General features: G+C 37.9%; 1 protein-coding gene across 4 annotated transcripts in view; it reads right to left on the bottom strand.

Moving 5' to 3' along the window:
* Positions 1-2,653: 2,653 nt before the first annotated feature.
* The window catches only part of RagC-D (Ras-related GTP binding C/D), a 34,478-nt gene continuing 21,407 nt past the window's right edge, over positions 2,654-15,724 (bottom strand). For all 4 annotated transcript variants that reach the window (XM_069313247.1, XM_045764280.2, XM_045764281.2 and 1 more), the window contains exons 4-8: positions 13,206-13,383; positions 9,855-9,991; positions 8,343-8,485; positions 6,692-6,837; positions 2,654-4,460 (exon numbers count right to left, since the gene is read on the bottom strand). In XM_069313247.1, the coding sequence (XP_069169348.1) occupies positions 4,318-4,460; positions 6,692-6,837; positions 8,343-8,485; positions 9,855-9,991; positions 13,206-13,383 (747 nt within the window). In that variant the 3' untranslated portion in view covers positions 2,654-4,317. The remainder of the gene's footprint in view (positions 4,461-6,691; positions 6,838-8,342; positions 8,486-9,854; positions 9,992-13,205; positions 13,384-15,724) is intronic.

The raw sequence follows: 15,724 nt of genomic DNA, 5'->3' as shown, positions 1-15,724 counted from the left end.
TTGGCCTTCAACATCGAGGAGACAGACACAGACAGGCTAACATTCTCTTTTATATAGATTAAAATTTTTTTTTAATATTTACTATACTGTAAACAAAGTGCAGTAGAGAGATTGTGATATTTTTTAGGTTACTCTGTGTATATTTGTGTGTGTGTGTACTCACCTATTTGTGTTTGCGGGGGTTGAGCTCTTGCTCTTTGGTCCCGCCTCTCAACAGTCAATCAACTGATGTACAGGTTCCTGAGACTACTGGGCTCAATCATATCTACATTTGAAACTGTGTATGGAGTTAGCCTCCACCACATTGCTGCCTAATGCATTCCACCTGTTAACTACTCTGACACTGAAAAAGTTCTTTCTAACGTCCTGTGGCTCATTTGGGTGTTTAGTATCCACCTGTGTCCCCTTGTTCACTGTACCACCTGTGTTAAACAGTTTATCCTTATCTACCCTGTCAATTCCCCTGAGAATTTTGTAGGTAGTGATCATGTCTCCCCTTACTCTTCTGTCTTCCAGTTTCGTGAGATGAATTTCCCGCAGCCTTTCCTCGTAACTCATGCCTCTTAGTTCTGGGACTAGCCTAGTGGCATACCTCTGAACTTTTTTAAGCTTCGTCTTGTTCTTAACAAAGGTACAGGCTCCATGCTGGGGCCACATACTTCATGATTGGTCTTACATAAGTGGTATACAGGGTTCTAAATGATTCCTTACACAGGTTCCTGAAGGCTGTTCTGATGTTAGCCAGCCTCACGTATGCTGCAGATGTAATTTTTTTGGTGGGCTTCAGGAGACAGGTTTGGTCTGTGTGTGCGCGTCCGTGCATGCAGTGCGTGCGTGTGTGTGTGTGTACTTACCTAGTTGTGCTTGCAGGGGTTGAGCTCTGGCTCTTTCGTCTCACCTCTCAACTGTCAATCAACAAATGTACAGGTTCATGAGCCTACTGGGCTCTATCATATCTACACTTGAAGCTGTGTATGGAGTTAGCCTCCACCACATCACTTCCTAATGCATTCCATTTGTTCTACTACTCTAACACTGAAAAAATTCTTTCTAATGTCTCTGGCTCATTTGGGCACTCCATTTCCACCTGTCCCCCCTAGTGCATGTGCCCCTTGTGGTAAATAGCCTGTCTTTATCTACCCTATCAATTCCTCTGAGAATCTTGTATGTGGTGATCATGTCCCCTCTAACTCTTCTGTCTCTCAGTGACGTGAGGTTTAATTTCCGTAGTCTCTCCTCGTAGCTCATACCCCTTAGTTCGGGTACTAGTCTGGTGGCAAACCTCTGAACCTTTTCCAGTTTAGTCTTATGCTTGACTAGATATGGACTCCATGCTGGAGCCGCATACTCCAGGATTAGTCTGACATATGTGGTATACAAAGTTCTGAAAGATTCCTTACACAGCTCTAACTTCTTCTACTTGTTCTAACTTCTTCCTTGTGTGTGTGTGTGTAGATCACAAAGCAATTAACACGTGATGAACAATGTGACAATGTCAAACCATGAAGGAAGGATTAAGACAGGAATTTCCTTAATTAAGTACTTTTGAAATTTAATAATACATTTTAAAAATTAAATGACTGAGGATCATCCTTCTAAAGATGTCTTATTAAATACAAAAGTACTTAAGGAAATTTCTGTCTCTCAATTTCTCAAGTAATAACTTGAGAATATTCCCTATTTAAGACAAAGGTCCACTGGCCAATTTACACATAGACATGCCAGATCTAAAGCATACTATACTAGAACCATAATATGCTTCGAGACCAACACAGATATCAATATAACTATCCTGTTGGCATGAGAGTGAGTTTGGCATTCCTTGGTAATCACTGAGGAAACCCTGAGGACGGGCTGATGTATGAATATACCTACATGGTTATCTTGAGGTTATCTTGAGATGATTTCGGGGCTTTAGTGTCCCCGCGGCCCGGTCCTCGACCAGGCCTCCACCCCCAGGAAGCAGCCCGTGACAGCTGACTAACACCCAGGTACCTATTTACTGCTAGGTAACAGGGGCATAGGGTGAAAGAAACTTTGCCCATTTGTTTCTGCCTCGTGCGGGAATCGAACCCGCGCCACAGAATTACGAGTCCTGCGCGCTATCCACCAGGCTACGAGACCCCTTTCCCACAGTTGGGAACAGGAAGCTTGTTAGGCTTACTAAAGTTCCCTAAGCTATAACTGTTGTGAGCTGCAACATGAGGCTGCAACCCACAACAATTACCCAGCTCTTAGATACCTGTTTACTGCTAGGTGAATACAGGAATCAGGTCTAAGGAAATTTTTCAATATTTCAATAACAAAGTTCAATACTGTACCTAGCCTTGGAAATTGAACTTTGATCCACCCTATCTCTGAATGTATACACCTTAAACATTTGCATCCTTCAAGCACTCTTGTATATATGGAAACATTTAACCCTTAATTGCTGTCTGTGATTACCTCCCATGCTCGAATTGCCAAATGTGATTATTTTCCTTTTGTTATTCACACTGCAAATTACAACTTTCAATCAGCTGTACCCATTTAAGGGTTAAACAAGTCAATAAGAATTTCAACCTTGAAGCTGCAATTTGAACAAGAGAACCTTGAGAGGCACAACAGCTGTACCATTTGAAGGAAATTTTCTTAAGGTTAATCATCTTAAAACTGTGGCTTGTAAGAGTTTAATAGAAAAACCCAATAATGGAATAATGTTCATAAATTTATCTACTCTGTGAGGGGTTTGAACTACATTGGAAGGGTGTACTTCCATAACACAAAGACTGTACATACTGTAAATTGGAAAAAGTTAAAATATTATCCTCTAATTGGCATCAATGTGCAAACAAATAATATGACTTAATTGTTGCTCATTAAAATAATAAACATCTGCTATCCTACAGCCATAACTTGGTCAAAAAGTCTAATATGATAGCATCAATCACTTGTATCTAGCAAGGTAAATATAACACAAAAACTGTACATGAATATTTTGAGCCCTAAGGAGATTCTATTATCTGTAGTATCCCTTGAGCAACAGCACCGTGTTTAACGACCAAAACAGCAGTCGACTTGAGAAACAAAATTGATATTATTTATGCCATATGCCATAGTTATTTAGGGAATCAAACCCAGTTAACCGTTAGGCTGCTAACAGTGTTTATAAAAAAAAATTGTATGGTGATACTTTGCCAACTGCATTTTTAAACGATGAGGTATTGGCAATGAGAGAAATTTAGTTCTGCCTTATAATTTTTTAAACCAATAAGAATATATATATAATCTGTAGATATAATAATCCCCCCAAAAAAACATATATGAAACAACACTGTCCCAATTAATTTATACGTTTTCAAGTGCAATTTATTTTAAGAACCTAATGGTTAAAGAGGGTTAAATCTTATTCAGGTTCTTTGGTATGACATAAATATACATCACACATAATAAACCCCTTCCACATTATCTTGCATGAGTCTAAAACAAACTGGCTCACATAACTGCATCTAGCTACCTATTACACGTCTGAAATCTTGCATTTTTAAAATGATTTGCAACTTGCTTGAGCATAGAGACGCACAGAAACAAACCTTTAAGGTAACATAAGCTGAATTACTACCAAGGCAATTTATCCATGTTACCAAAATAATTTTGACTAAGAAATTAACCAACATGTGTTGGCTGTTCCATATCAATTGGCAGCATCAAAGCATAAAGCCATGCTAATTACACTTCCATCAACAGGATAATATCATTTGCCAGATCAAAAATAATCAACAGGAGCAAATTAGAATTAAATCTGCATAAATTAATTATCATGTTTGCATGGATAATTTTTTTTCATGTCAATCATAAATTTAATTCTCAAAATACACACATCAGATATTGTTGATACCATGTATACCTCACTCTGCACAAAGTCATACAATGTACATCTAAAATAGGAACAGCTGGCAAAATTATTTCTAGAAATCAAAATACATATCAAATACAGCATTCATACAATCATATAGTGTATTTATTTCTATCATATAGTGTATTTATTTCTAAATCTTTAAAGAAATAAATGGCATGAACAGCAAAATTTCTGAATCAAATGAAAATAATTGTGTGTGTGTACCTTGTTTAAATTAATCGTTTTCTTAACACTGCCATTTTTTTCTAATGAATATTGAAATCTCCTCACTGCGAGCTTTGAGGCTTAAACACTCAAATGACTATTCACAGCAACCTTTAGGGTCATCAGTGAAAATGAGAGCCGAGTGCTTGCTATGTATTCATGAAATAAGAGTATGAGCAGAAGTGGCAACAAAGCTACTCTTCTGTGAAGATATACTAGGAGGTGGGTCCGTTGGTGTGACTGTTCGGGAGGTGCGGCGAAGACGTGCTGTTGGTTAGCTGTGCAAGATGCGTTGTCCGAACATCAAACACCTCTTGTATTGCATTACGGAAGCAGAGGAAGTTGTAGTCTATTATGCCTGATGATTAATACTTGTATGTAGTGACAGTGATAAAAAATGCATCACATAAAAAAATCTTGATTTGCACTTACAAACAATTAGGTGATATAATTTGATATCTAAGGTAAACAATTTGCAAGTTACCAAAATACATTTGTGTTAAGACAAATATGTGCATAGCCCGCAGCAAAAATTTCCAAATGCTGTACTATTTGTTCTTATTAACCTCCAACTACATGCTTTACATCACTTACTGAACTATATTAGTAAAAAACACTTAAGAAAAATTACAAATTTACCAGATTACTCTGCATCATTAGTTAATCAGATTATTACCAGAAAATTACCTTCTATTTAGACTAAGCCTGCTTACTTAGAAGACAGCATTGTAAACATTTGATAATTACTTAAACTGTAAAGTAACATGGCAGAGTATGCTCAGGTGGAGGATGAACTAGTTAACAGGACAGCAGATCTTCCCTATAAACTAACATACCATGCATAAATGCCGATAAATGATGTAAATATTTACTAGTCTGCAAATTTGTATTTCTTGGAGGAATATGCATACAGGAGTTATCTTTCAAAAGTGTCTGGAACTCTTCCCAAAGAAAGGAGAATCCACAGCAATTCCACTGGAGAGAGTTCAGTATTATTAATTTCATTTTTGGGAGTTATTTGGTTAAATAAACATAGTTTGTGCTGGTGAGTTGGGCTTGGACCTTTGGTGGATGGTGTGCACTGGAATTTTTTGAACCATCTATATCTAGGATTTTGTCATTGTCTTGATAGGTCTGATTGACAAATCTGGCTTTTGATCCTCACCCTTATTGCTGGTAAATTAATACTCAGGAAAGAGAGAGAGCGAGAGAGAGAGCCAATATTCAGTCTTATAGAGATTCAAAGCTTTTGAATGCTGCAGTTGTCACCATTCTAAGTGTTTGTCTGTTGGATGCAATAAAGCAACTGTGATAACATTAACGAGGTCATACAGGGAGACAGCATTTCAGATTCATTGATAGTGCTCGAGCTTGGCTCCTTAGGCTTCAGAGGCTTGACTTAAGTAAGGTCTCTAGCTTACAGTGGTTACAATTATTTTCACATTCTTTTATATCCAAAAAGACCCTTTTAATATTTTATTGGCAGGAAATATGTCTTTTTCTGCAGAGCATGCCTCTTTCTTTCAACTCCTTCAGAAATGCCAGGGTTCTCAACCTCTGATTAATCAAAAGTTGGTTCTCAGCAAGGTAAGACATGAACAGCCACCAATCACAAAATTCACGTATGCTACTCACGCATCTCTCAGCTACAGTTAAAGACCCCCTTCACACCTACTAAATACAGAAGTTGGACCAACAAAAACACAGGCTTTTCAAGATCACAAGCACACAGTCAGAATATCTTAGTTTTTCTGAGTTGAGAAGTTTGTCTCCTTCTGACCAGAATAAACTTGTGTAATGTCCGAAACGAGGTAACTTAGGAGTCAACTCATAGAGGAGGGAGCCCGAAACCCCTCAGAACAGATGGTTTTGGTGTGGTACATAGAAACACAACTGTGATGTCTTAAACAATATCTAACAAAGCAATGGCCTCTCTTAGAATGTAATGTTCGAAGGAAAGCCAACACCACTTAGCTGAAAGTGAGAAGCTGATGATGGGCCCAGCAAAGGCAACAGTTGTTGGACAGGGTACACCATAAACAAGAGTGAGGACAGGAAGGACAGTCTAGCCGACACCTCAGCTGACAGTTAATGTGACTTGCGCTGTCATCTGGTGGCATCCAGGTACAGTACATTACAGTTTAGATATCTCCTCTGGCCACAGTCATTTTCCATATTTATCTAGGCGGGTGCCTAATTTTGTTCATAAAGTTGCTTGTTTTGCTGTGCCTATGCTTTTCAGTGTGTATTGTTTTCAGTTTCGTGGTTGATCGTTGATCCCCCCCCCCCCTGCCTCGTAGAGTGAGCCAGATACTGGTCCTGGGTCTTGGTAGGTAATGGATGAGTGGTGATGGATGGGTCTCAGACTTGGTGGTATCAGAACTAAGCTCAGGGAGCTACTGAGGGCACTCTCCCAAAATCAATAAAAATTCTTAACAAATAATTCACAAAACTTAAATACTGCTTATCTTGTCTCAGAGAGAGAGAGAGAGAGACACACAGAGTCAGAGAGAGAGAGAGAGACAAAGACAGAGAGAGTAAATATAAAAATTCTTAACAAATAATTCACAAAACTTAAATACTGCTTACCTTGTCTATCAAAATTATCCTCTCTCAATATGCAGACTAGAGCCAGGTACCGACTAACTTCTCTTAAGTAGAGAACAGTAGCATTATTTAGTTTAATAATGCTTGAACTTTCCTTGTCAAATGGTACCTGCATACCATCATCCTTCCTGAAGAAAAGAATATGTATGAAAAATAATAATTAAAGATTAGCCAAAATGATAAACGTGCATGTGAAATCCTTGAAGGTAAAGCAATTTCAATATAATGTGCTGCATTTAAGAAAAACTCTCACTACAATAATTATTTTGTAAACTTTAGCAAGTATCTCATTCATTCATTCATTCATTCTCAAATCATTCCCTTATAATTCTTAGGTTATCCATTTATACCACTTTATTCTTGATTTTTCCCATTCACACCACGCCATTGTCTTGCATTCATACAGAAGGATACATATTGCATTGGACAGGACCAAAATACAGGGCAATGTGATATTCAATGCTGGCAAAACAGGGATCTAATCAAATGTCTATCAGGCCATATTGATACTAAGCACTGAAGAAAAGTTTAATCCAGTCTAGTCATAGAGTTTACTTATAAACACTCACATACTCTACATTGGTACCGCAAGGCCTTCCAAGAAACATTCTCACAGACTGCCAGTGGCTTATCTCAATGTTATCCCTGACCATCACCACATGGCAATAGCCACGCCAAAACTTGGTCCCTTGGTTGTAACCCCCAACACATTCACCCTGACTTGTTTACCTAATAACTGGGAAGACTCAAGACCAGACTGGGTTGATTTTAAGATCTTCAAGTCTAGGTTTAACCATGCAGTGGGTTCATTTGCAAATGCAGTGCTTATAAAGTTAATATTTCTTGTATGTGTATGTGAGACAGGCATTTTTTGTGCCTCACGACTTAAAAGGCCAGCGAGCAAGTCTTAATCTCTATATAGGATCAGAGTTTGCTTCCGAAATGGGTTCCTCCTCTTGAGGTTCTCATAACATTTTCAGATTTTTGTAATTTGCCACAGAACGAAGAGCTCGTGCAGGACACTCAATCTTGGGGACACTTAGTTCCATGTGTGAAAAAGCTTTCTTTGCCCCCAAGTCTGGCTTTGGTTGAGTTTTAGTGACTGATTTTATTTGTGGTTCTTTCATCAATTCCATCCATCAAACTTTCAAAAAAACAGTACTGTACTGTACTGTATAGTACATACAGTTCTCTCTCTGCCTACTTCTAATTTAATTTTCAGTGGTTAAGTTAGTTTAATTAGTTTAATATGGGCTCCCATACCTATCCCCGTGGGCAGTTTTCTACACTCTAAATAACTTACATTTGTAATATGAGCTTACATTTGTAGTGAACTACTGTAGTAACAGTGTTAATTTGTATTAAATTTGTGGTAAGGTGGTGGGTTACTGTGAGGTGGTAATTGGTGGTGGTGGGTTAGTGAGGTGGTAATGTTGGTAGTAATGGTGATGGTGGATTACTGTGAGGTGGTAATGGTGGTTGTGATGGACTGTGAGGTTGTATTAGCAAAGACTATTGAGCAGAGGTGACTAGTGAAAGGTATTGGTAAAACCTACAAAAGACAAAAAAAAAATAATTTAATGTAAGTATCATCGTATGAAAAACTACAAAATGTGGCTCTTGAATTTCTTACCCATAGATGTCAGATATATCAATAACAACGTCGATCATCTCACAACAAAGCTCGTAGCTCTGCATGTCCACTGGTGAGGAATCTGTGGCAATGTAGATTTTGGAGAGTACATCAAAGAGGAATGCCTTCTCTATACCAGAGTTCTGAAATCAAAGATATTGCCAATTTAATATCTAGCCTATCAGTATGCAACCATTTTATACAAGTAATGTTTAGTGATATGCTGAAAATCTTTTAAAGAAATGTTAGGTCATATTTCCACAGGGAATTCTAATCAGTCACCCTTATGTAGAGGAGTGTTTACCAACTACACTTCGATGCATATTTGCTATCCAGCAGTAGTGCTTAATCTGTACAGTACTGTACTTCAATGCATAATGAGCAATATAAATAAAACAATTTCTAGACTTGAGGACAGGAAGCCTGTACTGTACTTAGGCGTATCGAGGCCACCCTAGGCCAACTACTGACCTTACTCAGGATACAACCCACAACAGTTGCCTAACTTCCAGATACCTATTTTACTGCTAGGTGAACAGCAGCATCAGGTGAAAGGAAATGAGCCCAAGTGTTTCTGCCCTGCCTGTGGATTGTACCAGAGTCCCTTGGTTGTGAGCCAGGAATACAGACCATTGTTCTACACCACCCATGGGATTACAGCAGTTACAAAACAAAATGCAGTCATATTACCAAGAATTTTTAACAAAATAATAAAAGCAGGTTAGGTTTATGATTGTGTCCAAAGGAATTACACAATGCTCAGAGTAAACATTAAAGAAAATGAAAATGCCACAGACATACAGTAAATGCCTACTTGTATAGGGGCTGTTCAGGTGGAGACATTGTCTGGCAGTCATATTTGATTACCAAGGAAAACTTTTACACGTCTTCATTTGTGGGATGCACTTTTGTCCGTCATTCTAAATAACTGTCAAGGGTCATATTTCCAAAATGCATCGTATTTCTCAAGCTGCAAGACAACGAGTCCTGCAGTCTCAGCATAACTCCAGTGTCCGTCCAGGCATTTTTAATGCTCCATTCAAAGACCACTTGAACTTTAAGTTTCTGGCACTGGTGCCAAAGAAAATCCCCTAAATGCCGTAACCCTTGTCCAGAGTACACAACAGATTTGACTTTAGGGCCAACTATATTCAATAGCTCAACAAGTGTATTTTTGCAAAGAAAACAAGAAACTATTTAATAAATTTTAATCAAACTGCATCCAAAACTAAAATGACTTCCAAAATCAGTAAGACATTTCAGTCAGTCAGAGAGACTTGGTAACATTATGACACTGTTATTCACCACGGTGAAAGGTCTCTCTGGATGGTAACAAATTTCCTGGAGCATCCAGCTGCTAGTCCCCCATAAAGTGTTTCAAGTACAATATTGTTAATGACGTGGCGCCAAGAGTACGACCACGTATTTTGAGAAATTATGGTAAAATAGGCAAGTGGTTGGTTATTTTGCTTTCAAAATTTTCAAAATTAATAAATAATATTTTAAACTTACTGATATAAATATGTTGAGGAGATTTTCAAGGGTTGGAAGCTGTGGTATTAGCTTCTGCACAACTTTACTGAAGGCTTCAAATATGCTGTGGTCATAAATAGATGTAAGGTAGAAACTCAGATGAATCTGTTCCATGCCTGCAAATATGAAAGTTACTTCGACAAGCCAAATAGTACCATAAGATAAGCAACAAAAATGTTTACCTAGTTATTGGAAACATAAAATATATAAGTGTTTTACATTTACAAGTATGAAAGATATCTAAAAAGAAGTAATAGGTTAAACAAAATTTGTAACACCCTCGGTCAAAGAAAACTGTCTGCTTCAGATTCTCATAAGCCCAATTTTATGGGACTTGTGCAAGAGCCGAGGTGTATCACTCTGGCAACTTTAAACATATAAGATGGACAGTTCCTAGTTATTATAATTGTTGTTGTTATAGATTCAGCTACTCGGAACAAGCTCCAAGTAGCACGGGCTATGGTGAGCCCGTAACTTACCTGGCACAGGAGCATCATTCGAACCTGCGTCTGGGATGCTCCCAGACGCAGGTTCGAATCCTCGTCACTGCCCTTGTGGATTTGTTCATTAGAGTTGAATGTAATGAAACGCCTCTTTCTGGTTGGATATTGGTGGCTCCCTGTAACTTGATCATTAAGATAGTTCCACATATAAGTCACATCAGCCTTTGGAGTTCTACTGGCCTACTGGAGACCAGAGCCAGAACCTGGCCTTCTCACAGAGGCATAGGGAGCAGAGCATTGTTATGATCACCCTCACCAAGGAAACATCAAGAAAGTAAGTGAAGCAAAACAGACAACTGCAAGGTTCACAGCAAGAAAAGAAATGAAGTAGCAAATGACTAAGCAAACAATTCACTTGGTAGTTAGGTTGAAGCCCCCTTAGTTCCAGCTCTCCGCAGCTAGGTTGCACCACCATGAGAGCTACAGCTCCCCATGTCAACAGCCCTCATGGTCAGAGTTGTAAACCACACACCGAGGCACGTAGAAGGGGAAGAGCGACCAAGGAGTCACCGAGGCCCAACTAGAAAGGGGCCGTTTATTACATTTGATGCTGGTTTTCTGGAGGGGTCAAATGGTAGCTTCCTGTAGCTAACTACAGAGCAGAAGGAAATATGGGATTTACCAGGGAGGAGAAGAGCAAAGATTACAACCTTGAAGAAGAGAACCTGAGTCAGGAAATCTGACCCCAGGGCAAGACATATTTGAACAATCCCCAAACAGAAATAATTAAAAAACACCAAAGCTACACCACTAGTGCTCACAGAGCATAACTACTAACTGGCCTGCCTGTTGCCACACCTCCCCTTCCTGCCATCGTAGACTTAGACTAGACACAGGACAAGATTCCCATGGGACATGTCTGAAGTGAGTATAGCTGAAAAGAAGCAGGTGAGAGGACGCGCCGAAGTCGAAGGAAAAAAGAGTCGGGGCTTGACCCAGGTGCATGGCGAAATGAACCACTAACCCTATTCGTGTGTTGGTCACTTAGGGTTCGCTTTTCGAAAAATGGTGATTTCTTGTTTCCACAATATGAAAAGAATCTCCAAGATACTCCTTCCATCATTAAATTCATTACCACTCCCAAGACCAAAATAAAAATTTATTAAAATAACATCTACTTTCTTAGAATGCATAACATATTCATGCAGTCATGCACAAGTGCTTGCATGCAAGCACTTATGGGTAAACTAAACTAAAGTGGCAAACCCAATTTGTACATTGAATTTTGTTGTTAATGTGTGTGAATCAATACAACCAATACTCAAATCAATTAGATAAACCTCTAATCTACATGTTTTATAACATAACTACGTCATTTTAAAGCTAAATGGTAAATTATAAGTGAAACTCGGTGCTCCCATGCATCCTTCCTCATAAAAAACAATGGTCACTCGATTGCAACACTCGCCACCACCACATATGGTCACACTCTTTTTAACCTCTAATTTTGTTGTAAATGCCACATATGGTCACACTCTTTTTAACCTCTAATTTTGTTGTAAATGCATGTAAATTCGTGCAACAGACACAAAAATCAATTAGATAAACAAGAAATCTTTGTGTTTCATAACTCAACTACACCATTTGAAAGCACTATCAATAACAAATTACGAGTGAAAATCAAAACTCCTCTGTTAACATTTTCATTTATGTAACTCAACTCCATAAAAAAACTAACCCAATTATTTATCAACTATTTTATTTCAACAAATCAATTGGCAAATCTACAACATTCTATCCATTTATATACCACTTATTTTAAAAAATAACTCGCACATCTAATGCAAGTAATTTACAAAATCATTATACAAACCTACACACAAACGTCGAACCAACAATACTTAACAAACCACCGCAATATTTCCACAATAAACCACAATTACTAACATGCCATGTGACTCTAGGGGTATATAAAAAGAGAGTGAAATACCTTAATATTTCAAATATGAACTTAACAGGCCGCAGACATCAATGTAAAATACTGTAAGTAAGTTTTCAATAAATCTTAAGTAATCTGACCTGACCTATTGTAACCTAACCTAAGGTAGATTTATCATATTTTGCTCAAATTATCCTGCAGTTTAAGAAATATGATGCATTTTGGAACTATGACCATTGACGGTTATTTTCTAGAATAATTTAGGATTCTTGAGGTTATCTTGAGATGATTTCGGGGCTTTTTTTTAGTGTCCCCGCAACCCGGTCCTCGACCAGGCCTCCACCTCCAGGAAGCAGCCCGTGACAGCTGACTAACACCCAGGTACCTATTTACTGCTAGGTAACAGGGACATTCAGGGTGAAAGAAACTTTGCCCATTTGTTTCTGCCTCGTGCGGGAATTGAACCCGCGCCACAGAATTACGAGACCTGCGTGCTATCTACCAGGCTACGAGGCCCCGTGCAGGATGATTGCACATATTTGATGTTTTAAATTACGACTTTTTATACGTACAGGAAAATGCAAAGAAGTAAAACCAAGATTTGTCATATTTTGTCCAAAGCCCCCCCTGCAGTTTTCAAAATACGATGCCTATCGGAAATACTGTATGACTCTTGAGCATTATTTCTGAGCAGAATTCAGGGCGATTGAACATTTCTCGAGTTTTAAATTACGACAACATGCCCGGCTCAATAAAAGCCAGATAGGAACCAGACGCACTGACCAGGTACTGAACCACCAGGACCCATTACTTAAGAGGTCTGGGTTTAGGCCTCCTGGGTTTGGAGATCTATTAGACCTGAGGAATTCCTTCTAGAACACATACAATAGGACAGCAAGCACACAACAAATGGACAACATTTATAATAAAGGGCTTCAGTTATATCACCTGCATCAACAAGTTCATCATTCGCTCTCTGGTGTATATCCCGTTGGGTCTCGATCTTGGTGTCATCAGAGAGGCCGTCAACTTTGTGGATGAATACTTCAAATCTCAGATTTGGGTTGACCTTATGTGCTCGTAGAACAGTCTGATGTAATCTGTTTAATGCTTCCATATAATCATCCTGAAACCAAATTAGAAACTTTATTGTCACGAACAAAATTAAATTTTCTGTAAAACCCAATAATTCTGAAAATTTACAGATTTTATCCTACCACACATCTTGACACAATGCACGAGCACATATAAGCAATTCCTTTGGCTCTCCCAAGAAATTCTGTCAAAAGAACAAATCTGTATATCTGAATAGCCATAACTCTTATTAAATATGACTAGAACTGGTCTAAATTTGAACCTTTCTGAGACTTTATGAAGATACTGCTTTGTATAAAATCTGATTTTGATTACATTCTTTGATAGTGATGCAATAAAAATAAATATTTTGGCTAGGTGGAAAGTGTGACATTAAGAGTGACACGTCATCCAGCCCTGGAAATTTGTTTGGTTTGAGTTTCACTATTTGTTTAATAACATCATCCCTAGTAACTGTTAAACTAGTTAACCTGTCCACGTCCCCACCCACATAAGACTTGTTCAGTTAAAGGCATGGAGTTAAGTTAAATATAAATATAAATATATATATATATATATATATATATATATATATATATATATATATATATATATATATATATATATATATGTCGTACCTAGTAGCCAGAACTCACTTCTCAGCCTACTATGCAAGGTCCGATTTGCCTAATAAGCCAAGTTTTCATGAATTAGTTGTTTTTCGACTACCTAACCTACCTAACCTAACCTAACCTAACTTTTTCGGCTACCTAACCGAACCTAACCTATAAAGATAGGTTAGGTTAGGTTAGGTAGGGTTGGTTAGGTTTGGTCATATATCTACGTTAATTTTAACTCCAATAACAAAAAATTGACCTCATACATAATGAAATGGATAGCTTTATCATTTCAAAAGAAAAAAAATAGAGAAAATATATTAATTCAGGAAAACTTGGCTTATTAGGCAAATCTGGCCTTGCATAGTAGGCTGAGAAGTGCGCTCTGGCTACTAGGTACGACATATATATATATATATATATATATATATATATATATATATATATAAGGCATGGAGTTAAGTTATTAACTGTTAGAGTTAATTAACTATTAGAGTTATTAGAGTTAAGTTGGTTGTGGCATAAAAAAAATATATATATATATATATATATATATATATATATATATATATATATATATATATTATTAAATATGACCGAAAAAGTAAGATTAATAATTCTAACACGAATTTTCTCAATCTTTCGTACATTACGCTTCACTGTTGGAGGTAAATAAAAAATCACTTCTCCAAAATTCATTTTTATTTCTAGTCTGACGCGACACGGGCGCGTTTCGTAAAACTTATTACATTTTCAAAGACTTCACAAATACACAACTGATTAGAACTTACGTATCTCTGCTATTATATCTACATTTGAGTGAGGTGGGAGGGATGATGTGGCATATAGTGATGTGGCATTAACACAAGACAGAACATGAGGGGATATTAATAGGGTATTAAAAGTATCAACACAAGACAGAACAGAAACAATGGGTATTGAATAGAAGTGTTTGTAGAAAGCCTATTGGTCCATATTTCTTGATGCTTCTATATTGGAGCGGAGTCTTGAGGTGGGTAGAATATAGTTGTGCAATAATTGGCTGTTGATTGCTGGTGTTGACTTCTTGATGTGTAGTGCCTCGCAAACGTCAAGCTGCCTGCTATCGCTGTATCTATCGATGATTTCTGTGTTGTTTACTAGGATTTCTCTGGCGATGGTTTGGTTATGGGAAGAGATTATATGTTCCTTAATGGAGCCCTGTTGCTTATGCATCGTTAAACGCCTAGAAAGAGATGTTGTTGTCTTGCCTATATACTGGGTTTTTTGGAGCTTACAGTCCCCAAGTGGGCATTTGAAGGCATAGACGACGTTAGTCTCTTTTAAAGCGTTCTGTTTTGTGTCTGGAGAGTTTCTCATGAGTAGGCTGGCCGTTTTTCTGGTTTTATAGTAAATCGTCAGTTGTATCCTCTGATTTTTGTCTGTAGGGATAACGTTTCTATTAACAATATCTTTCAGGACCCTTTCCTCCGTTTTATGAGCTGTGGAAAAGAAGTTCCTGTAAAATAGTCTAATAGGGGGTATAGGTGTTGTGTTAGTTGTCTCTTCAGAGGTTGCATGGCTTTTCACTTTCCTTCTTATGATGTCTTCGATGAAACCATTGGAGAAGCCATTATTGACTAGAACCTGCCTTACCCTACAGAGTTCTTCGTCGACTTGCTTCCATTCTGAGCTGTGGCTGAGAGCACGGTCGACGTATGCGTTAACAACACTCCTCTTGTACCTGTCAGGGCAGTCGCTGTTGGCATTTAGGCACATTCCTATGTTTGTTTCCTT

Source organism: Procambarus clarkii, chromosome 75 (assembly GCF_040958095.1).
Source record: "Procambarus clarkii isolate CNS0578487 chromosome 75, FALCON_Pclarkii_2.0, whole genome shotgun sequence".
In the NCBI taxonomy this organism is placed as follows: Eukaryota; Metazoa; Arthropoda; class Malacostraca; order Decapoda; family Cambaridae; genus Procambarus; species Procambarus clarkii.
This window is presented reverse-complemented; position numbering and strand designations above follow the sequence as displayed.